Consider the following 24,316-nt stretch of genomic DNA (forward strand, 5'->3'; position numbering starts at 1 on the left):
TTTATTATAGAGGATACAACTCAGGAACAGCCAAGTGGAACAGATGCATAGGGCAAGGGGTTAGGGGTGGAGAGGGTGTTACAGAGCCTCAGTGCCTTGTCCAGGTGAGCCACCGTCCCAGCAGATCAATGTGTTCAGCCACCTGGAAGCACCCAGAACCCTGTCTTTTAGGAGTTTTATGGAGGTTTCATTACCAAGGCATGACTGATGAAATCTTTGGCCTTTGGTGATTGAACTCCATCTCTAGCTTCTCTCCCCTCCCTGGATGTTAGTGGTGGGGCTGAAAGTTCCACCCTGCCCTCCTGGTCATCTCATGAGCATACAAAAGGTGTTTTATCACTCCTGAGTTTCTCTAAGGTTTTTAGGAGCTCTGTGCTGGGAACTGGCGATAAAGACCAAATATTTATTTTTTATTAAAATCAGGAAGTTGGTTTTTTAAAATAACTTTCTAATTCTAATTTTACTAATGTGCTCAAGTCCTTTGTATTTTGGAAGAAAAGACTATTATATACCACATGTTTGACTAGTTGAGGAACTCAAAAAAATAATTTCAGAAAAACTTTTAGCTGTATCCCTCAGTCTGATAAGTAAATATAATTTTATAGGAAAATTGCATTTCTACTTTAAAGGAATGATTCATCAAACAAGGTTATATAAAGATGAGGAGATTTCCATGGCCTTAATGAAATCTTTAAGACGTGACTTAATACTTCATTATGTTGATTAGCTGATACTTTGTCATGTCTACCTGATTTGGCTATTTCTTGTTTGGCTAATTATTAGTATCTCTACAGTCTTGTTGCTAGTAGGGAGAACATTGCTATTTACTGTAACCTCTTTTAGAAGACGTTATGTTTAGTTATCACATCCTATTTCACACTTGGCATCAGCAGATGACTGCATGGCATAACTCTGGCTTGATTAGACTTTGTTATTTCAAAGATTTCCTTACTTATTTCCATTGAACAAAGTTCAAGCAAACTTTAAAGGAAGATGCTAGCTCATAAGATGCTTTTTCAGACGCTGTGATCTCCAGCTGAGGAGTACAGCCCTACAGTAGGGCTGGCACACAGTCCTTCCAATGTGAACCTTTAACGGGCATGATACTTTGTTCTTGCCTGTGCACATTTGTCTCTGTAGTCTTTGAGGAGCACACATTCAAAGAACTCACCTGCTTGAACATGTGCAGAAGCCTACAGACAGGCCACTTAGTGAGAGCTCATTACAGCTTTTCATTTAAGCTGGGTTGTCTGGAGAGAGGTAACTCCAGGGGGACTGCCACATGGTTGCATGGGCTCCTGCACTGACTTTCTGTCAACATCTTAAGGGCAAGGTGACTACGTATTTAAGGCCTGAAGGTCCTGGCCAAGATCATGCATGATGACATTACTTGTTTCTCTGGGTTTCTGATTTTTTCCCTCCTCTGGAATGTAAGTTCCTGGAGGCCAGTGAGTCCATCTTTAATTTTCCCTAGACCACTTTTGAGCTGGGATGGTTAGGAAATGCTAATGAAATTTTCTGGGTAAGCCCATTTAGGGGTTCTTAAGTAGTGGTGATTTTGTACCTTCAGGGACACTTGGCAATGTCTGGGACATTTTGGGTTGTCATGACTGGAGGGTGCTACTGGCATCTGATGGGTACTGGCTAAGGATGCTGCTAAACATGCTACAGTGCACAAGGCAGCCCCCATAACAAGGATTGTCCAGCTCCAAATGGCAATAGTGCTGAGGTTGAGAAACCCTGGCCTAGTGTAATTTAGTTGCTATCTAGATCAGATTATCTTTAGACGCATTTAGTCAGTCTAACTGGGCAGAATAGTTCTGCTTTCTCAGACAGATACACTGGGTAGACTGAAGCAAAGAGAAGCTTCTTTGAAAGAAACTCATAAAAAAACCACATGCACCTAGAACAGGAGCTTGAATCAGCTGGGAGTGCTCAGAAACCCCAGGCTTCCTATTTATTCAGGAGCTATAAGGTGGGAAATGAAAGGTGAAGTGCTTTGCCAGGTGCCTGGTACAAGGTAGGCACTCAGTGTGTTCCTTCATGGCTTGCTCTGCTAATGCAGTTTTGTGGTGGGTGGGTAGCTTAACCACTATTTGCAGAATTGGGTTTAAGCAAGGCCTTGCAAAAACCTTGAAGTTTTAGAAATTGATGAAACCCAGTGACACCTGTCTCCATGGTTATCCTTGTGTTCTCTCCAGGATTTTACTAGCAACTAAATTTTATCTGTTGGACTGCCTGTGATTTTTCACAATGATTGTTAAACAGATGAACATTTATTGTTCATCCGTATCTGTGCCAGTCACTGAAGCCAGTCATTGCCCCTGACCTTTTATGGAGCTTTCTGTCTACCTGGGAAGATAGACACTGAACATGCAATTATATACAGGTATTCAGTTCAGTGGTTATAAGTGTTACTGAGGAGACTTGGGAGATGTGAGAGGGTATTAGAACAGGGGATCCGTCCTAGTCTGGAAGTTCAAGGGAAACTTACTTGAAGAAATATTTAGGCTTAGGTCAGTTGGGGTGCTGGGAAATGTAGGAGACAGCAAATACCATGCGAAACAGCCTTGGGAAAGGAGCCTTCCAGAACAAGAAAGACTGGTACAGTGTTGTGACGTAGTGAGTGGCTGGGTGTTATGGATCGGTAGGGAGTGTCATGAGACGAGGCTGTGGACACAGAATGGACAAATCCTGTAGGGCCTTGGAAGCCATATTAAGTATTTTGGATGTTAAGACTTCTCTGAAGCAGGGTGCTGACATGATTAGATTTGCATTTAAAATTTGCATTTTTAAAGAGATATGCTTGACCACTTAAGTTTTCAAACCATTTTTAGTTTCTGGAAGATCAAAATGCCACCTACATTTAGATGTGTGTGTGTGTTTTTTTTTTTAATAACAGCTTTATCCAGATATAATTCATGACCATAAAATTCATCTTTTTAAAGTGTACAATTCAGTGGTTATTAGTATATTCACAAAGGTGTACAACCATCCCCACTCTCTAATTTTAGAACATTTTCATCACTTGATAAAGAAACCCCATATTCAATAGCAGACACTCCCCATTGCCTCCTCTCCCCCAGACCCTTGGTAACCGTGATCTACTTTCTACTTTCTGTCTCTGGACCTGCCTATTCTGGATAATTCATGTCATGTAATTTGTGGCCTTTTGTGACTGGCTTATTTCACTTAGCATAATATTCATAGTTCATGTTGTCTCATGAATCAGTACCTCATTCCTTTTTATGGCGGAAATAATATTCTGTTGTATGGATCAGTCACATGTTGTTTATCCATTCATCAGCTGATGGACATTGGGGTTGTTTCCACTTTTTGGTAGTTATGAATAATGCTGCTATGGAGTTGACATTAGTATCATACAAATGGTCAGGAGGAACATGGAATTCAACCTTCATCTTTAAAGAGAAGGGCATTACGCCTTTTTATTCTGTAGCATATTCTTTTCAGTAAGCATTTTCTTTTCTGAAAGATTTGTATGGCAGTAAAGGTTCAACCACATGTGTTAATGTGTTAATGTTGATGAATTGAGAGAAATGCTGTTAAAAACTTGAGTGTTTTGGGGCACTTGAAAGCATTATTTGCAGTTAATGGTGCCAGTTCTTGCTTAGTTCTGGAAGTCAGAGTCTGTTATTGTTCTGGTTGTCCGTTTACAAGTGGATGCCCAAGAATTCTTAGCTCCTCTGTTCCACTTGAATGACTTCTTGTTCACGTTAATAGACTGTACCTGCTTGCCTATTACCAAGGTGATAGCTTTCATCTTGATTAGTCATTTCAGAGAATTAAGAGAAAATATAAGTTAGAATGGCCTCAGTATTACAGAGTTCAGAATGTGAACCAGGAGGTCAGGCATATAATAAAAAATGGTTTATGACCTGCACTGGGGCATAACTTCAGGCACAATGAGTATTAAGAGTTAGTTAATGATTAAGCATGAACATTTTCAGACCAAGGAAAAAAGTGTAGGCAGTGAATGTAAGAAGCTTCATAGCTTGTCATGTAGAGTGGGAAAAATAAAAATAGTATCAAGCTGAAGCAGTTTTGGTAAAAGTGTTTAATGGTAAATGAACACACATCAGTCAACAATTCGAAAGATTTGGTTTATCAAGTCAGGGCACAGAGTTTGTAAAAAGATTAATCTTTGAAATCTTAATGTGCCTGTCTGCTTCTTTGTATTGGTTTATAACTGGTTCCTTTCAATGTTAGTGTCGGGAATATTACCCAAGATTTCATTCAATATTTAGCAAGCTTAGGATGACTGTAAAATTGGTCCATCAATTGTGCAAGCAGTTACGGGACACCTACTGCTGATGAATGGTCGTATTTGTCAGGGGGAAGCAGGTTACTTTTGGCTACTCATTGGGAGAAATTGATTGTTTCTTAGTGGATAACGGATTAATAGTAACTGGTCTACTCTGCAGTTTCATCATGGTACTTAATGGACTTACTTTTATTTATCAGGCCATGTCAGAGGACTGTATCTCATTGCTATTATTATTACAGTAGTCTCATGTGTCTGGTCCTATATTGAGGACTGGCCTGCATTAACTTGCTTAATCCTCTAAATAACCTACCAGGATAGATAGAAACCAGTGACATCTCTAGTCTACAGATGAATTTACAGAGGCTCAGAGATTAAGTGACTTGTGTGAGCTCGTACACAGGAATGGCTGAGCCAGGACTTGATGATGGGCTCACTCTAAAGCTGCTGCGCCCTACAGGCTGCTTACCCCCTTCTCTGGTATACTAACCCTAAATGAAAATGGGACACATTTATTACGTAAGATTACATTTCATCCACAGTTGAGGTTCTTGAATTTTGTTCTAAAAGTGTGTTCTGGTTAGAGCCTGTTCCTAGAAATGTGGTTCTTAGCATGTCATTACTTTGTCTTCCCATTGGTTGCATGTGACCTTAAGTAACTTCTTAATCTTTCTCAAGCATACTTGGCTCCTGTCTATTAGAATGTTATATGACCTGGTAAAGCACACGTCAGTATTTCTAAAGGTCCCTATTTAGCCCACAAGTAGAAGGGCAGCTTCATCTGGTCACTGGAATGTTAAATTCTGCTGCTTACTCTGTTTACTTGATTTGTCTGGTGGTTTCGGGTTAAATCATTGCATTGAGTGACTGTTTTCTTACCTAAAAACAAGGTTAATGTTGGTAGTTATTGCCTTATGTTGAATCTCAGTGTAGGAGAGGCCAACAGAGTTTTCCTAATCTTGGGGTACAGGGGGGTATAGTGACAGAAGTTTTGGGCCAGGAGTCAGAGCACTTGGACCGTGGCCTGGCTCTGTCACTTACTGAGCTGCATGACTCAGAAACCTCTTCACCCTTCCCCCACTCTCTCTACGTACCCTGAAGGTAATGAGAATTAAACCAGAAATTATGTATGAGGAAATACTTTATACCTTATAGGTCATATAAGAGATGATGATTATTCTTAAAGTGCCATGAGATTATAACATTTGGAAATCTTAGATTTAATTTCGTCTTCTATTTTTTATTTTTGGACTTCTTAGATGACGCTTCAGTTGTATGTTTTCATTTTTTTTCTTCTTTCTTTTTAGTGGTATGCGTGCAACAGAGAGAAATTATGCGAATCACTCCAGGCTGTCTTTGTTCAGAGTTACCTTGATCAAGGAACACAGATCTTCTTAAACAACAGCATTGAGAAATCGGGCTGGCTGTTTATCCAATTATATCACTCTTTTGTGTCATCTGTTTTTAGCCTGTTTATGTCTAGAACATCTATCAATGGGTAAGTGAATCTTGGATACTTTTTTCTTTATCCTTAGATCTAAAAAAAGAAAAGGAAAAAGAAGAGTTACCTTGTTGAGATGTTGACCACCTCTACAGCTACAACAGTTCTAGTCAGAATCCTTGGCCCAGTGTCTCAACCTCTGCAATTATGCTTTTAAAATTCACTGTAACTTGATAAACAGCCTCATTGGTCTGTATTTCTGTGATGGGAATCACAGTGCTTCCCAACTTTGATGTGCACAGGAATCACCTGGGTATCTGGTTAAAATGCAGATTCTGAGTCAGTAGGTCTGGGGTGGGACCAGAGATTCTGCATTTTTAACATGTTCCAGGTGATGTCTATGCTGATCTATTAGAGAGGAGCAAGATGGTTGGAACCAGGCCCTTAACGTAGGCTGAAAAGTAAGATCTTTGCCTTAAGCACACTTCCCAGGAACAAGTTTTTTTGAGAAGGATCTAATTCAGCCAAGCAGTGGATGGTGGCTTGTTCGAGTGAAGGGTTCTCCATCTGTTCTTTCTTTCTTTATTTTTTAAAATATTTATTTATTTATTTGGTTGTGCTAGGTCTTAGTTGTGGCAGGTGGGCTCCTTAGTTGTGGCACGTGAGCTTCTTAGTTGTAGCATGTGGTCTCTTAGTTGCGGCATGCATGTGGGATCTAGTTCCCTGACCAGGGATCGAACCCAGGGCCCCTGCATTGGGAGTGTGGAGTCTTAACCATTGCGCCACCAGGGAAGTCCCTCCATCTATTCTTACATAATGTTTAGACTCACCAGAATTTTGTAAACATTGTGGAATTCTCTATCCCTAGAGTGGTTCTCTCATATAAATCTATGGAAAAAGCTTTAGGAATATTTTTATCCTTTCTTGGCCAAATTTTCAGACACCGCAAAGCCTAAGAATCCAGAACTCCAAAGAGAAAAGCAGCAAGGCTCAGTGCTTGAAAAGCCTGTTGGACCACTTGAAGCCACTGGCTGGGCCCACTTTTTCTTCCCTTGAGGTTTGGAGCCAGCTTCTACTGAATGTCTGGATCCCCAGTCTATCATCTGGTCCTTAAATATGTTTTCAGGAACCATGAGCCACTTCTCAAGATTTCTTACTTGATTTTCTTCATTGTTTATATGAAATTGCCTTAAATTTGCTTTAGCAAACAGTTGTTATTTTTGTATTGGTAGTTGAGTTTAAACAACTTGGTCTGACATTTTGTTTCTAAAATTCACGGCATTGAATTTCTGTTCTGTACCATTTATTTTTTCGTTGGGAAAGCAGACAAGTCACTGCAGCAGTGATTTTTAACCTTTTTGGGGCCCTGTACCTCTTTGAAAGTGAATAAAGTAGAAATTCTCTCTTCAAATAGTCCTTACATTCAGCATTTTGCATATAATTTAGGGAGATTTCAAACTCTAAACCGCTTCCCCCTACCTCTACCCTGTTCGCCCCTGGTTAAAATTCTCTGCTCTGGGATTTCACAATTTGGTCAAAGGGGCAATAAGATTAATAAATCTGTTTTGGCTTATCTTATCCACAGCTCTTCTGCTTTTCTTTTTTAAATAACCCTCATCCCCACCCCTCCATCCCCCCTTGGCACCCCTCTCCCCCAGAAAAACAAAAACATCTCTTGCCCTGTGTCCTATTCTCAGCTGGAAGCTTAACTTTGAGCCCATTGGGAATTTCCATCTATGGCAATGGGAGCTTATTACCACGAATGGCTGTCTCTTATAGAAATAATTACTATGGTAACCATTTTAAAAAAAATTTATTTATTTATTTATTTAACTTATTTTGTGTTTTTTTTTTGGCTGTGTTGGGTCTTAGTTGCGGCATGCGGGATCTTTGTTGCGGAATGCGAGATCTTCTCCATGCGGCACGTGGGCTCTTTGTTGAGGCTTGCGGGCTTCTCTCTAGTTGTGGCGTGCGGGTTTTCTCTCTCTGGCCGTGGCATGTGGGCTCCAGAGGCCATGGGCACTGTAGTTTGTGGCACCCAGGCTCTCTCGTTAAGGCGTGCGAGCTCAATAGTTGTGTCTCGTGGGCTTCATTGCCCCGCGACATGTGAGATCTTAGTTTCCCGACCAGGGATCGAGCCGTGTCCCCTGCATTGGAAGGCAGATTCTTTACCACTGGACCACCGGGGAAGTCCCTATGGTAACCTTCTTGAATTAAAAAGATAAGGTACTTATCGGACGTCCTTTATTGGGAAGGGGAAGACCAAGTAAGGAGAGACTTGATAGCTGTTTTCAGAGTTTATTTTATAAGGAAGATATTTGTAAGGAGGTATATCTCCTCTGTAGACTCTAAATCTAGAGAGAACTTAGGCCAGAGAACGTAGGATGGTTTTTACACACACACACACCCCAAAAAAATACATCGACATCACTAACTTTGGGAGTTAAAGACAAATTAGAGAGCCATACCTCTCCGTGGTATGTGTTTGCTGGAAACCTTGTATTGAGCAAAGTCAGTGTCTTGGTATTTTAAGTGGGATAATTCTTCGTTGTGTGGGACTGTCCCACACATTGCAGGAAGTCTGACTTTTCTGACCTTGCCCTCTAAGTGACAGTAGCACCCTCACGTAATTGTGACCACCCCAAACTCTTCCCACGTACCCCCAGTGCTCCCTAGAGGCCAAAATTCATCTGGGCTCGATGAATTCAGATTTTTTTTTTCTTTAGGCAGTTTAAATCTTTTTGTGTAGCCTCTGTTGCTCATGATCTTTGGAAATAGGACAGTGCTCCTCTCTCCGGTGCCTTTCAACCTGAGCTCTGACCTCAGATGACCTCTAGCTCTAGAATTTTATGATTATCATGTCAAGGATCCTTAGATTCCAAAGAGATGGCTAGGGAAGCATGTTATTTTAAAATTGGGAAAGTTTAAGCCATATAACTATTTTGCAACTTACTTTTGGTCCTATGGCAAGTTAGCACCAGCATTTGAAACATGTACCCCCAAGCCTGTGACCTCTCTTAGCTCTTGTTGTTCTGACTCTGGCTTCCGTGTGAAATTTTGTATAGCTATTTCAGTAAGTTCAGCTCCTTTTCTCAGATTTCTTTTTCAGCCTGTTTTCCCATTAGAAGATAGGAACAATTGAGGATTAAAAACAACTTGTCTTTTAGGAGATGTTAGGAACAATTGAGGATTAAAAACAACTTGTCTTTTAGGAGATGTTTTGTCTGGGAGCTAGTTGTATTGGGTGCAAGTCTCTGAGGGTCCCCCCCCCCCATTTTTTAGCATTTCTCTAGGGCAGAGGATTTACTGCAAATATATTGTTAGATTTGGTTGACCTCTTCTAAGGGAAAGGGGAGGAGGAGTTTGTTATATGAGCTCCATAATTTTAATTTTTTCCTGAAACTGGTCTTACCAGGAACACCCAGTTGCACACGTCCTTCCAGTCACTGGGTAACAAACATATTGCACCTTAGGATTATTTCCAGAAAGCAGCAGTATGGTACAGATTTCCCTGCCATTTCCTAGACCAGTGGTTTTCAGACTTTTCCAGGGTCTGAAGGGGAAGCGCCTCAGGAGCTGCTTCAGGCTGCAGAGAAAGGCCTAGAAGTGGGCTGGCAGCAGCGCTAAGGCTCTCAACCTCATTTCAGCAGCAGTTCTCCTGTTACATTTTACATTGTCCATGAGTAACGTCTGCTTCATTTAAAGAAAGGGTTCTGCTGCTTAAAGGAAGTTTGAGAATGCCTGCCCTAGACAGACTGGGATTTGAGAGCTAGAAAGCAAGTTCTAAATAAGGAGTGCATTATATTTCCCAAGATGATGCTTCCTCAAGACTTGGTTTGATCTGTAGCTGCTTTTATGAGACCTCTCTTTGATCTCCATTTTAACTCCTCTTTTTTCAAAGGCATTACTATGTTTTAGATGTTTTTTAGGATCTTTAGAAATAATAGGACCCAGCCAATTGTATAACATACAAACTTACACAAGTATGAATCTACTTTTTAAATGCAAATTAACTGATACCACAAAGACCACTCTTCCTCTTTTCTCTAGTGTCTCTTAAAAATCTAATATCTAGAGCTATTTTTTATACTCATTGTTCAGTTTCATATTCTAAATGGCTCTTTTCCCCTATTTGCTTTTTCTGCTTAGTGTTATTGGCTAGTGTTGTGGTCTGATCCTGTTGGCCTGTCATTTTTTTAAACCGATATACATGTTTTCTATTACTCCTTCCATCTTTCCTTCCTATTTTGACTTAAATTCTTCACATTCATCTTTTAATTTCTTATATATTTCTTCTTCCCTTCACACCTTTTATTCCTCTCCTTTCCCCACTCTTTTTGGTGTATTGTTTGCAGCCTCAAAGACAGACGATGATATCTAGAGGTGTTTTCTTATTTTATTAACTTTGCTTTTTAATCATAAATCATATAAAAGATATATATTTTAATCATATAATCTTATAAAATAAACATTTTGTAAGTTCAAAAGGCTGTTGGTGTTGAGTCACTACTTTGTGTGGATGTTGGGTAGAAGTGCTTATTTTGTATAGAGTCATCCATTTTTGTCCTTTTTTCTTTTCCAGGTTGCTGGGAAGAGGCTCAATGTTTGTCTTTTCACCAGATCAGTTTCAGAGACTGCTTAAAATTAATCCAGACTGGAAAACGCATAGACTTCTTGATTTAGGTGCTGGAGATGGAGAAGTCACAAAAATAATGAGCCCTCATTTTGAAGAAATTTATGCCACTGAGCTGTCTGAAACTATGATATGGCAACTTCAGAAGAAGAAATACAGGTATAATTTTTAGACATGGTTTAGAGTATATTTCTTGGTTTTAGATGTATTTCTTCTTGAGATTATATTATTTAAAGAATATAAATCAGAAACAATTTCCATGATGAGGAATTAAAAAAAAATCTTTCCATATTACAGTTGACCCTTGAACAATGCAGGGGTTAATTCACGTGTAATTATAGTCAGCCCTCTGTATCTGCAGTTCCTGCACATCTGCGGATTTAACCAACCATGGACCGTGTAGTATTGTAGTATTTACCTTTGAAAAATATGGGCAGTGTATAAGTGGACCCAGGCAGTTCAAACCTGCATTGTTCAAGGGTCAACTGTACAAGTAAGTGGAAATTGAGGGAGAAATCATCTTTCCTTGGCAGTATTATTCTGAACTAGAGGTTTTGGCACTGTAGGAAGGAAAAGGGTGGGTGAGAGACAGCTTGGAGAAGAGAGATCAGATGTAGGGACTTGTTCCCTAATTTGAATCTGGCATTCTCAAATCTTGTTTTTTGTTTGTTTAATTTTTTTTAATTAAAAAAACTTTTTAAAAATTGTGGTAAAAATACGTAACATAAAATTTACCACGTTAACCGTTTTTAAGCGTACAGTTCAGTAGTATTAAGTATATTTGCATTGTGGTGTAACCATCATCACCATTCATCTCCAGAACCTTTTTATCTTTCCCAACTAAAACTTTGTACCCATTAAACACTGATTCCCCAGTCCTCTGTCCTCCTGGCTCCTGGCAGCCACCATTCCACTGCTGTCTTTGTGAATTTGACTATTCTAGGAACCTCAAATAAGAGGAATTGTACAATATTTGTCCTTTCGTGATGGGCTTATTTCATTTAGCATAATGTCTTTAAGGTTCTTTCACGTGGTAGCATGTGTCAAAATCTCCTTTCTTTTTAAGGCTGAATAATATTCCATTGTATGTATATGCCACATTTTGTTTATCCATTCATTTGTCGATGGACACGTGGGTTGCTTCTACCTTTTAGCTATTGTGAATAATGCTGCTATGAACATGGGTGTACAGATATCTGTTTGAGTCACTGCTTTCCCTTCTTTTGGGTATATACCCGGAAGTGGAATTGCTGGATCAAATGGTAAGTCTGTGTTTAATTTTTTGATGCATTGCCATACCTTTTCCACAGCAGCTGCACCATTTTACATACAACTTGCAATGCACAAGTGTTCCAGTTTCTCTACATCTTCACCAATACTTGTTGTTTTCTGTTTTTTTGATAATATCCATCCAAATGGATGTGAAGTGTCAAATCTTGGCTTTTAGACCATCTGCTGCTTGAGAGACTTAGGAAGAAGGTTATTCTTTATTCAGTATGGATTCTATTGAATGGGAGAAGACGGTGCTGAGTATAGAATGGGGGAGGTGGAGGTAGAGCCTGCCTCCTTCTCTGATATTTTTGAAGCTGGGCTTAGGCTTAGAAAGAAAGGAGAGAATTATATACTCCCTCACTTTCCTACCCACCTAAGTTCCTAAGTAGGAGACTATCTTAGGAACAGACTAACCCTAGAGACAGAGCATTAGCATAGCTCTTGGAGCAGGATTAGATTTAAACTTTGGCAAAACATGGACGTTTTTAGCCTGGGGAAGAGAAGACCAAGTAGGAAGGAGGGGAAGGGAAGATTACTGTAAACAGGTATTTAAAGGGATTTATATGGAAGGAGGCCCAGCTACCCTGGGCCACGGCCTTGCTTGTTTGCCTGACATTCAAACCCTTCTGAGACTAAGTGCCCAAAAGGAATTTTCAGTGAGACTTCAGATGTTTGAATTAGTGATTCAATATATGTAGAGTTTACATGTTATGTTACCTGATAAACTTGTACACCATATAAAAAATACTTAGTTATTGGGAATTCCCTGGCAGTCCAGTGCTTAGGACTCGGCACTTTCACTGCTGTGGCCCAGGTTCAATCCCTGGTTGGGGAACTAAGGTTCTGCAAGCTGCGTGGAGCGGCCAAAACAAAACAAAACAACTTATTTTTTTTTCCCTAATAAATAGTTCATATGCAAAAATCTGTTTGCAGTTTGACCTAGATAGGGAATTTATACTGGTTGACACTCCCTTCATAATATTATTAGTATGAAATAGAAGCGTATTCAAAAAAGTGGCAACTTTTGGTACAGTTTGACATTTTAACGGGCAAGTGGTATCTTACTAAGTTTAGGGTTCGCGTAATCCATGATGGCAGGGCAGACTTTTAGCTTCCATGGTTTTTTTGGCTTCTTTTTGGGAGGTAGCTGTTTTTTGTTTCTCTTCAGTATCTGGGCTCATGAAAAACTGGCTTTTTAATAAAGGTTCTTGATGTCATTTTTGAAATAAAACCATAAAACAGAAAATGGCCAGGTTTTCCCTCTGTTTTGCCAAGATATTATTGTTTATGCCAGAAGACCTGATTGTAAAATTTAAGGATGTGACTTTGATTTTTAAAACAAAACAATAACTTTTCTCTACATTGCTGGTGTTTTTTATTTAGGATTTATCAAAATACTGATTGCTTTGTTACTTCTCTAAGGAAAGTGTATTTTAAATCCCCCAGAAGGTAAACTATTACTTAACTCACTTTCTTGAAAATAATAACCCCCTGAACAGACGCCTTTCTTCTAGGGTTAGAAATGCTGTTTTGGAAGAGCCATAGACACTTAGGAAGGGATTATACAATTACTTTTTGATTGTGTGTACTAATGAACAATTCCACAATTCAAATGACAATAAATAAAAACCGTTGTTCGGCAGGAAGGAAATTTTGGCAGCATGGTTACCTTCCTCAGTCTGCTTTACCAAAAGTTAACGTGAAAATTTGTTGACATGATCTGAATGGTGGTTTGTAGATGTTGGAGGAAACAAGTGTGTGGCAAGTTGCGGACTGGTAATGTGGACGGGTTTGGAATTAAGTCCGCACGGGCAGTTCACGTGTGGGTAGTTCAGAAGGAGTTGTGTATACATTTTTGACACCAGAGAACAAAGATCTTTAATGTAAATTTGAAAGATGCTTGACTTTAATCCATTGTCTATAGGTTAGGGATCTTTCTTGAAAGGAAAAGAAAATATTGTGGTTAATTCTATTTCTTGTGTTCATATCCTCTTTATTTTCTTTTTTTAACAAAAAGATACTGGAGACTGAAGGGATGGCCATTCACTCTCAACCCACCACCCTGGAAGCATTTATTCAAGGACTGATTGTTAGGTTCTTTCTCACCTTATATGGAGAGAGCAGGTTCATTGACCTGAATAACATACTAGGAGAGTTTGCAAGTTGTAATTTCTACTCTGCTAGAGATTTACAGTGTGACCTTGGACAAGTCACTTCTTTCATTTTTCTCATAAGAAGAGGAAAATTCTAACAACTTGTTAGGATTCCTGGGTTAATATGCAGTTTGAGTGGGGCTGATAAATTTGTCTGCATCAGTGGAACTGAGTTTACAAGTAGAAATCACAAAACAGAAGTAAAGATGAAGTTGGACTTCTATAGGTATAGTTTTAACTGTCCCGGTATTAAGCCTATAATTTTCTGTTATGAGCATGTGTTTCTGTCTTTCAAAATTACCAACATGGAAACTACCTATCCTCAAATAATTCTGAGATGGATTTAGTGAGATTATTCCAGATTTTTTTTTTAAATTTATTTATTTATTTATTTATTATTTATTTTTGGCTGCATTGGGTCTTCGCTGATGCGCGCGGCTCTCTCCAGTTGTGGCGAGCAGGGGCCCCTCCTCATTGTGGTGCGCTGGCCTCTCATTGCGGTGGTTTCTCCCGTTGCGGAGCACGGGCTCTAGGCGCACGGGCTTCAGTAGTTGTGCCTCGCCGGCTCCAGAGCGCAGGTCCAGCAGCTGTGGCGCACGGGCCCAGTTGCTCTGTGGCACGTGGGCTCTTCCCAGACCAGGGCTCGAACCCATGTCCCCTGCATTGGCAGGCGGATTCTTAACCACTGCACCACAAGGGAAGCCCAGATTATTCTAGATTAAACATGCTGATGATGTTGGGTTCTGCTTCGTTTTAGATCAGGCCTAAATTTTTTTTTTGGTTTTTTAAATCAAATATATAATTTGTCTTTTGCAAGTTTATGAATTTAAATTGGCTGTTTGGCTAAGGTATTAATATATAAATAGTCTTTCTTTTTAATTGTTCATTTCAGCTTTTAAAATGGGAATTGATGACATTTTTATCCTGAAAGTAGAGTCTTCTCTCTAGTTTAAATGATCTAAATACAGCTCCTAAAATCATCATTGCAGTCACAATTTCGGTACAACAAAGTGATTTTGGAGCTCTAATGCCCTAATTTCAAGCAACAAAGAAATCTGCCTAGCTCCTTGAAGTTTGTCAGTTTTGTTTGGGAGGAGGCTTTAGTTTTTAAAAAAATCTAGATTGAAAAGAAGATGCACCTGAGTATTTAGTGTTTCTTTTTATTCTGCTATACAAAAATGCTCTAAAATGTCATTATACTGTGAGTTTTCCTAAACAGTCCTCATTATGCGTCTAGAATTTTCTAAGATATCTCTATCTGCTGAGCGTGATCAAAGACTTGTTTACCAAAGATCCTTTTTCCTGTTTCCTTTTCCTCCTGTCTCTATCATAACATGCCTCACCTACCACATTCTGATTGGTATAACCAAGCAGGAGTGAGTAATTTATAGAATTGCCTTAATGGTGTGGCTAACAAAGCCTCTTGATATAAGGACTCCTCCTCTCTGTGAGTAAAACATTGTAAAGGACTAGAAATGTTCTTAGGGCAAGAGAAGACAGGGAGGAGAGAGAGGGAGGGAGAGACTGATTGTGTGTTCATGAGATACTGAGGGCTGAGAGTGGTGTGTTAACTATGTTCTTCACTTACCGTTTTAATAGGATGTCCTGTGCTTTGTCTTTTTCTATATAGTTACTTAGATATGAAGATTCTAGAGTATGAAATAGTATCTCTCTCCTGGGAACAGAGATGTGCTCAAAAGACATAAATGGAAATTATCTTGTACCACTCCTAGCCATTCTTAAAAATAGGAGGGACCCTAGGAATAGAAAACATGAATATATGATGTATTCTACGATTACATTCCAGTGAATGTAAAAGTAGGATTCTTTGTTCATTAACTGATGTTCAAGAATTGGATGCCCTAGTTTCATAACCATTTTTATCATCTTATATCTTCATACTTATTAAACATACTAGTTCTTATAAAGGAAATTTTGCATGTTTTGAGATTTGGAAATAGGAGAATTGCTAAATTTAAAGAAATATGGTTGTTACTTTTGTATGGCCATTTTATTATTGCAAATATAAATTATAAATGAAGATTTTTGAACTTACTTTGATTTAGAAGACAAAATTAAAGTCTTTACTGGCATCTAAGTATTTTTAAAGATGTCTTTAAGAGGGTTTGTATCTTTCTGATTTTTCCAGAGTGCTTGGTATAAATGAATGGCAGAATACAGGGTTCCAGTATGATGTCATCAGCTGCTTGAATTTGCTGGACCGCTGTGATCAGCCCCTGACTTTGTTAAAAGATATCAGAAGTGTCTTGGAGCCAACTAGAGGCAGGGTCATCCTTGCTCTGGTCTTACCTTTTCATCCCTATGTGGAAAACGGTAAGTGTGGTCACCCACTTACCAGCCTGTTATCCAGAATTGGTGTTTATTGGTATTTGTGATTCTGTGCTGTGCACAATTAGACATGGACTGGTATTTCTCAGAATAGCCTGGAATTTAACAGAGTACAGTTAACCCATGTAAAATACCACCTTGGTTAATGTTCGTCTTAATGTGGATTTTATAGAACTCTAGTACTCCCTTTGCAGTGGTAAGAATTAATAGATGGATCTGCCTGCTCAAGATTGAAAGCCTAAAATGCTTTTAAATGGAGCCTTAACCACTAATTTATTAGCTTATGAGCTGAGTCAAGCAATAAATGATGCCTTTTAATCTACCTGAATATACCTGCCAAACGTTACAGCTGTTTCGTATTTTACATCTCTTGTCCCAGACTCTAATAATGATAAATGCTGTTGTCATCCATTTTTTCCTTTTGAAGACCATTTGTGTCCCAGCATGTATCATTTCTTTGACCTTTGGTTTTTTGATTGCATGGTCTTGCTCTTCAGCAATACTGAATGAAGAATATCTCAGAAGAAATGGTTTGATTTCATATTGCTTCATATTTACTTTTGGCCAGAGACATTAATTCATACTTGGTTTTAGCTTATGTGGTTTGCATTTTAGATCACGTTGAAAGTTATGACTTTAAACCTCTTTTGAATTTTCATAAGTTATTGTACAGTAATGTAAAAATTATTTATTATATAAGTAATACATGTTAATATTTTTAAATCTTTACTTTTTCTCTTTTACTGCCTTGTTCAGCTTTGGGTTCAAAAACTCTAAGAGATTGTAGACATTTTTAAGAAATCCATTAGTATTTTGTGAGCATCGTAGTTATCAAATACCTGTGAAAATCTGTGTCTTAAGGAATAACACTGAAGTTTGCTTATAACTGTGGATTTGTGTTGCCATTCACTTGCTCCTTCTTTTCTTCTTGTTCTTATTTTTTCTCCCTCAGATCTTAGTCCCTTCTGATTTAATGCTTGTCTTAACGTTTGCCAAATGGTTTTAGGTTTGTGTTGATGGTGGGGAAAATGGAGAATTCTTTTTTTTTTTTAAGAATTGAGGTTTTTTTTTTTAAATTAATTAATTAATTTATTTATTATTTTTGGCTGTGTTGGATCTTCGCCTCTGTGCGAGGGCCCTCTCCAGTTGCGGCAAGCGGGGGCCACTCCTCATCGCGGTGCGCAGGCCTCTCACCATCGCGGCCTCTCCCGTTGTGGAGCACAGGCTCCAGATGCGCAGGCTCAGCAGTTGTGGCTCACGGGCCCAGCTGCTCTGCGGCACGTGGGATCCTCCCAGACCAGGGCTCGAACCTGTGTCCCCTGCATTGGCAGGCAGATTCTCAACCACTGCGCCACCAGGGAAGCCCTGGAGAATTCTTTAGACATAGGAGGGTGGGAAGGAGAATAGATAGAATAGATGTCCCCTCCCCCGTCTAACTTCTCCATTTTTACATTCCTGTGTTGAATCCTTTTGTCATGGTAAAGAAAAAAACTGCTTTAATGTGTGAGTGCCCATATAGCGGATACATGTGTTGTATAGGGGAAAACCTGGTAAATGTTGTCCTTGATAATTTAGCAGCCTGACCTTGTTTCAGTGCTGTTCCCTGTGTAACTAAACCTCGGCTCCATCTCACTGCATTGCAATCACTAGTCATCAGGTTGTAAGGTCCAGGCTTCCTGCGTCCTGTTGGGCAACCACACGACGGAACTTTAATGCTACTTCCTGGCATAGCAGGAGGTGGAAGAGCAAGGGAAAAAACATCAATCTCACCATGAATTTTATTTCCTTGTGTTTCTGACACTAAAAATTGAAAAGAAGTTAAACTGGACAAGAGGGCAGTCTCTAGTAAGGACTGAAAACAAGCTCCTTGATTGTGGTTGCACAGTTGCCTGTTGAATCCAAGGAGTCTGGTGTGTGACACATAGCAAACCTGAGATGCGGAGCCTTGTTGCTGTGGGTGACCTTTAGTGACCTATAAGTTTTGTAGACTGCTTGTGGCACTCTATTATTGCTTCCTTTCTCTAAGTCACTAATTAGATCCTGATGATTTCCATGTGACACTGTGTGAAGACCCAGGAGGTGCAAAGTGATCTTGCTGTGAGTTCATGTATATGGGGCTGGTTTAAGGATATGTGAGTGTACTTTTCACACTTGGCTCAATTTATTTTTTAACAAAAGCAGTTGTAGATGAAATGATACTTGTGTAATTTTTTTGATTTGTCTTGAAGTTGAACCACAGCAATTTTGTTGCTTAGGTTAATTTAGGGAAAAAAATGCAAAATGTATCTTTCTAATTTCAGTTTGTTTGGTTTACTGACCCAGTTCTGGTTGGGGGTTATTAAATCTAGTGAGAATTGTTTTAAGCATCAAAAAGGGGCAAAGTATGTAATCAAGAAAAGGAGACATTTTGCAAAAATGAAAATTTAGTGATGTTTAATTTTTCAAAATTGTAATTTTTATGAAAAGGTAAATCATGGTAAAAAAGAGTTCAAGCAGCTTGCAGGAGAGTATAAAATGAGGTTTCTCATCCACTCGTTACACAATCTTGTTCAGGTTTCTTGAATATTTTTCTAAAGATAGTCTATGCAAATATGTGTGAAGATGAAAAAATTGATTCTATAATTAAAGCCCATTATAAATAGTTTCATTGCCCTTTTCCACTTAAGTATGTCTAGGAAATTCTTCCTTACTAGCACGTAAGTATCTACATCCTTGTCTACATGTAAGCACTGGTGTGCTGGAGCTGGTTTTACTGGCTCAGGAGAGCTGATTGTTATCTTGGCAGGAATTTAGTGAACTGGTTGTTAAACTCGGCCATTATTGAAATTGACCTCAATGGGAGTGCTTACACCATGGAAATTGGCAAACTCTACAAATAGTCTCTCCCTTCTTCTAGCTGATTGGTAAACCTTTACCAGCACACTGCTGGGCGTTTGGTAACTTTACTAGAGAAGGCCTCTGTTGACTTATTACTTTTAGATACCAGCAGTTTGCTTTATAAACATTTACAAGTGAAATGAACATTCTTAGGCAAGTCTTTTGCACAGGTGTAAGTAGGTATCAGGATGTTTCCTGCTTCAAGAAACAGAAGGAGCAACTAAAAGTAGCTTTTAAAAATTGAGTTTATTTTAGAAAAGTGATTCCAAGGTTGGTTAATTCAGTGATGGAAGTGTCCACTGAAGTTCAGAACTTGCTTTCATTTCTTCATCTTCAGTGTGTTGACATTCCCCTCGCAATTACAAAATGGCTGATGCAGCGCCAAGCATCATGTGTAGGCATGACAGAGTCTTGGAAAGAAAGAGGCATTTTCTCCCATACTTTTTTTTTTTCTAAAGTGATGGAAAACTTTTCCAGAAATCTCCCTGGCACATCTCACTTTTTCCCATCGGCAAGGATGGGGGCACATGCCCTGCCCAACCAGCAACTGGCGGGCAGGTTAGGACAATTGTGATGCAGGTCTGGGGAGGGAGTCTGCCCTGAGCATATTTACACTGTGAGACTGAGCTTGCAGTGAAGGTGGAAGGGATACTCTTATGCCACAGAATATCTTTATCATTTAAAAAGTGTTTACTGAGTGATGCTGGAGATAAATGAGCGAAAAACATACAAATATCCTTGTCCTCATGGAGCTTATGTTCTAATGAGGAAGACAGACCGTAAACAAATGGCATGTTGTTGGTGATAAATGTTATGGAGAAAAATAAACAATAAAAGCAAAACAGGGGCTTCTTGGAATTGGGGGCTGGGTTTGGGCGCTATAATTTTAAAGAGGGTGCTCAGGGAAGGGCCTCTCTTAGAGGGTGATGTAGGGAAAAGGCTGAAGGAAGTAAGGTTTATGGTTATCTGGATGATACATTTCTAGGAGTGGAACTGCTTGTTAAAGAGTGAGTTTTCCAAATAGCTACACTGTGATCCTAACACCATTTATTGAGTAATCATCTTTTCCCCAATGCTTTGAAATGCCACCTAAATCATAGACTAAAGTCCTATAATGTGTTTGGTTCTGTTCTCTTAAGATTTATCCTTCTATATGTGTGCCAATACCAAACTACTTTAATAACTGTAGCTTTATCATACTTGTTAGTATCATAGCACTAGTCTTTCTTAATCAGTTTCTCTTAGATTTTTCTTGGCTTATTTATTTAACAGATCAACTTTAGCACTAACTTGCCGAGTTCCCCTATATTAAATTTATTGGTTAATTTAGGGAGTATTGAGTCTTCGTAGCTAATAATAGGATGTCTTTCAATTTATTCAGTTATGTTCATTAGTAACAAAATTTTCTTCATAAAGGTCCTGCACAAGTTTTGTTAGATTTATTCTAATGGTGTGTGTGTGAGATATAATAAATAGGAATTTTTCTTCCTTCATGGTTAAAAAAAAAAAAATTTTTCCCAGCTTTATATAGTTGACAAACATTTTTTTGTATTTAAGGTGTTCAACATGATGATTTAGTATACGTATACATTGTGAAATGATTACTGCAGTCAAGTTAATTAGCACATCCATTACCTCACATAGTTACCTTTTGTGTGTGTGTGTGTGTGTGTGTGTGTGTGATGAGAACACTTAAGATCTATTCTTTTACCAAATTAAGTATACAGTTCAGTATTATTAACTGTGGTCACCGGGCCGTACATTAGATCCCCAGAACTTATTCATCTTATAACTGAAAGTTTGTATCCTCTGACCAACATCTTATTTCCCCCACCCACCAGCTCCTGGCAACCAACATTCTCTTATCTGGTTCTGCAAGTTTGACTTGTTTCAGTTCCACATATAAATGAGATCATATAGTATTTGTCCTTCTGTGTCTAGTTTATTTCACTTAGCATAATGTCCTACAGGTTCATCCATGTTGTCTCAAATGGCTCTCCCATCATAGAGTGGATATTATGCATACACAGACAAGCAATTGTTTTGTGTGTGTGTGTGTGTGTGTACCAGTTTTGTAACCATTTACCTTATTGGGTTATTTTAGTGTGTCCAATAGTTTTCAGCATTGATTCTCTTGGGGTTTTTTAATACAGTTATAGCATCTGCAGATGGTTTTAATACTTCCTTCTCATTTTTAGACTTTTTTTTTTTTTGGTGCAAGTGAATTTGTAGTTATTTCCAGAAAATGTTAAAGAAAAACATGGTGGAAATTTTTGCTTTGTTTTTTACTTTAATGAAAAAATACTTTAAATATGATTCTGTCTTTTGGCTTGAGATTGCTGTTTGGCTTGAGATACGTATGTTTTAAAAATCCTGTTTTATTAAGAGCTTAAAAAAAATCAGGAATCAATGTTGAATTTGCCACCTGTGTTTTCAACATCTATAGAGATAGGGTTTTTTCTCCATTGGCTTATTAAATTAATAGTACTTTTCTGATACATATCCACTCTTGCATCTCTGGGCTTAGGCAGAATAGTCTTGTATGCACCACTAGATTGTATTTACAAAAACTAAATAAAAATATTAGCATTAATATTATTGAAAAATGATAGTTGGTCTGATCTGATCTTTTATTTGGAGGATGTTATCTTTGTCATGTTTTGGTATCAATGTTCTGCTGGTTTTGCAAAAAATAATTTCCAAGTTCTTTCTAATGCTCTGGAACAGTTTAAATAGCATTATGGTTATCCGCTTTCGGAAATTTGGTAGAATTCTCCTGTGAAACCAGCTAAGCCTGTGGGTTTTGAGAGGTAGCCATTGGCAACTTTCTCACTTTCTTTCAGGGTCATTGTTCAGATTAAATTAGACATGTTAAGTCTTAAAGTTCCCATCAGTCTAAATAGAAATAAGCAAGACTCTGGCCGGACTGCTTTGTTGAAAGAGCATGGGCTTTGAGGGCTGACCTGTTTTGAAATAGGGGTCAGCCCTTATTACCTGAGCCTCTCATTAAGCTTAGTGTTTCATCTGTAAAAATGGGGCTAATACCTACCTTGAGGTTTGTTGTGAAGATTAAATAACGTAATTTAAAGGATAGTGCCCAACCTTGTCTATCTCAGTATTGGTATTTGATACATGTTAGATTTTTTCATTCCATCCTATTCTGTTACTTTGCTTTTATTTGTAGCTTCATTGATCAGATTTGCTCACAGTTCTTCACTTTGAAGTATTTGTCAATGTTTTTGCATTTTAACTTGGTCTCAGAATCTGTACCTTTTCCATTGGTTTATGTGACTCGACGCCGCAGACACTTAACTATATGCCTATTAGCCCAGGGCTTCAAACTCTCTCAGGTCTTAGATAGTAGAGAGAAAGAAATGACTTATTCTGAAAATCTCGTTTACACCTTTTGGTATGTGGGTTTAAGTGCTCTTGTCTAGAGGGTAGGGTGTATAGACACTAGAACCATGTCTGTCCATTTTCGTCTTCAAGTTGTTTTAATATTATTTTCTTTTCATTGTCTTGGGAAATATAAATCTAAACAGAAAACTATAGCTTAATCCTTTCCATTGAAAATTCTGGATGCTCCGATAGCAGGAAAATTAATGTTAGGGATTCAGTGAACAGTCCTTATGAAGGGGGTGAGGATCAATGGCTAGGGAGTGAAGTGTGCTTCCTATCTCAGGTGAAGTGCTGAAAAAATATTTTCCTATAGAAACATTGTTCAATTGCATTCATATAAAGGCATTTAAGAGCCTACTATGTACCAGGCAGTGCTAGGCCGTAGAAATAAAAAGAAATGAGACATGTGCTTCTGGTTTTAAAATACTTACAGAATAGTTCAGAAGACGTAAACAGACAATGGCAGGATAGTCTGATAAGAAACATGACAAAGTACTATCGGTTTAGAGAAGGAAAGATCCATTAACTGCTAGGGAAGTTTTCATGTAGGTGACATTTGACCTGTTTGTATCTGTGGAACATTTTACCAGGCAGAGGGAATGGCATGTGCAAAAGCATGAATATGTGAACAAGGTGGGGTTCACAGGCGAGGACAAGTTCAGTGAGACCCAAGGATAGCATGCAAAAGAGGCCTTTGGTTGCATAATAAGTATAGCACTCAATAAATATTGTTGGCTGCATGGATGGATAAAAGAATGAATATTATATATACATCAGGCACTCATATATGACCTCAGGGAATATAACTACTTGGGAAAGTGTATTCCAAATTTTAGCTTAAAAATCAATCTTTGAAACACAGTCTTTGGTTGTATTGGCAAAGATTTAATCTGAATCAAATATGAATTTGTCTTAGGGATTTTGTTTCCTTGTTAGTTACACAAAGAACAGTATATTTTCAGCCCTGAAAGTACCAAGTAATGACTCTCAGAAATGAAAAGGAAATGATCGAATCCAACACTTCTTCTATTCACCTAGATGGTGTTAGTGGTTACCTTTTTTGCCATCTGGTTTAGAAGTTCATTTATTTCAGCCAGGCCAGTGGTCTCAAAGTGGAGGGAGTACACAAGACAATTTATTTTGGGATATAGGAAGAAAATATTAACATTTTTATTTATATTACTTTTAATGCCCATTGTTTAATTTCTATTTTTGTGTATACACATATACACACATAAGTGTATGTGCATACACTATATAAATCACACACATGCACTCACACGTATATACATCCTACACACAAATAAAATGAGGTTATGTGCTCCCCTCTCTCCCCTTCCTATTTTTCCTGGCACATGTGATTAGAAAGGTTAGAGATTACTGATTTAAACCATTAGTACAAAACGCTTTCAAGGGATCTTAAAATATTCTAAAATTTGATCTGGGTTTTAAAAATAAGAATACATCTCATTTTATACCAGCTTAAGAGAAGCACTTTAATGAAATAAACATAATAGGTTGTAATTTATGTTTAGTAATGAACATATACTTGTAGGTACTTTAAATAGATTTTTTTTACACAGAAGTAACTTTCAGAGAACAATTCATAACATGTTTTCTTAGTGAGATGGTAATGAGTGCCATGAACATCCTTGCTGTGTACCCAGTCCCTTACCTAACATTTCCCTCCTAAGTTGGTTAAAAATCAACATTGCAATGTACAATACAAAACTATATACTTAGTATGATCCCAACTATGTGTAAAGTGTAGGTTTGTATAAGTGTGTATGTGTGTGCACATATGTATATTTGTGTGTGTGTGTGTGTAATACAATGACTTATTAAAAGAGAAAAAAAATCAGTATTGCAAGGGCATTGTCAGGAACAGTGCATTGCCGAATCCTTCCCTG

General features: G+C 38.3%; 1 protein-coding gene across 2 annotated transcripts in view; it reads left to right on the forward strand.

The window, feature by feature from the left end:
• Window positions 1-24,316, forward strand: part of METTL9 (methyltransferase 9, His-X-His N1(pi)-histidine) — a 42,657-nt gene that overhangs the window by 5,807 nt on the left and 12,534 nt on the right. For both annotated transcript variants that reach the window (XM_061209216.1, XM_061209217.1), the window contains exons 2-4: window positions 5,590-5,780; window positions 10,306-10,515; window positions 15,931-16,115. In XM_061209216.1, coding sequence (XP_061065199.1) covers window positions 5,590-5,780; window positions 10,306-10,515; window positions 15,931-16,115 — 586 coding nt within the window. The remainder of the gene's footprint in view (window positions 1-5,589; window positions 5,781-10,305; window positions 10,516-15,930; window positions 16,116-24,316) is intronic.

This window comes from Eubalaena glacialis, chromosome 13 (assembly GCF_028564815.1).
Source record: "Eubalaena glacialis isolate mEubGla1 chromosome 13, mEubGla1.1.hap2.+ XY, whole genome shotgun sequence".
Taxonomy (NCBI): domain Eukaryota; kingdom Metazoa; phylum Chordata; class Mammalia; order Artiodactyla; family Balaenidae; genus Eubalaena; species Eubalaena glacialis.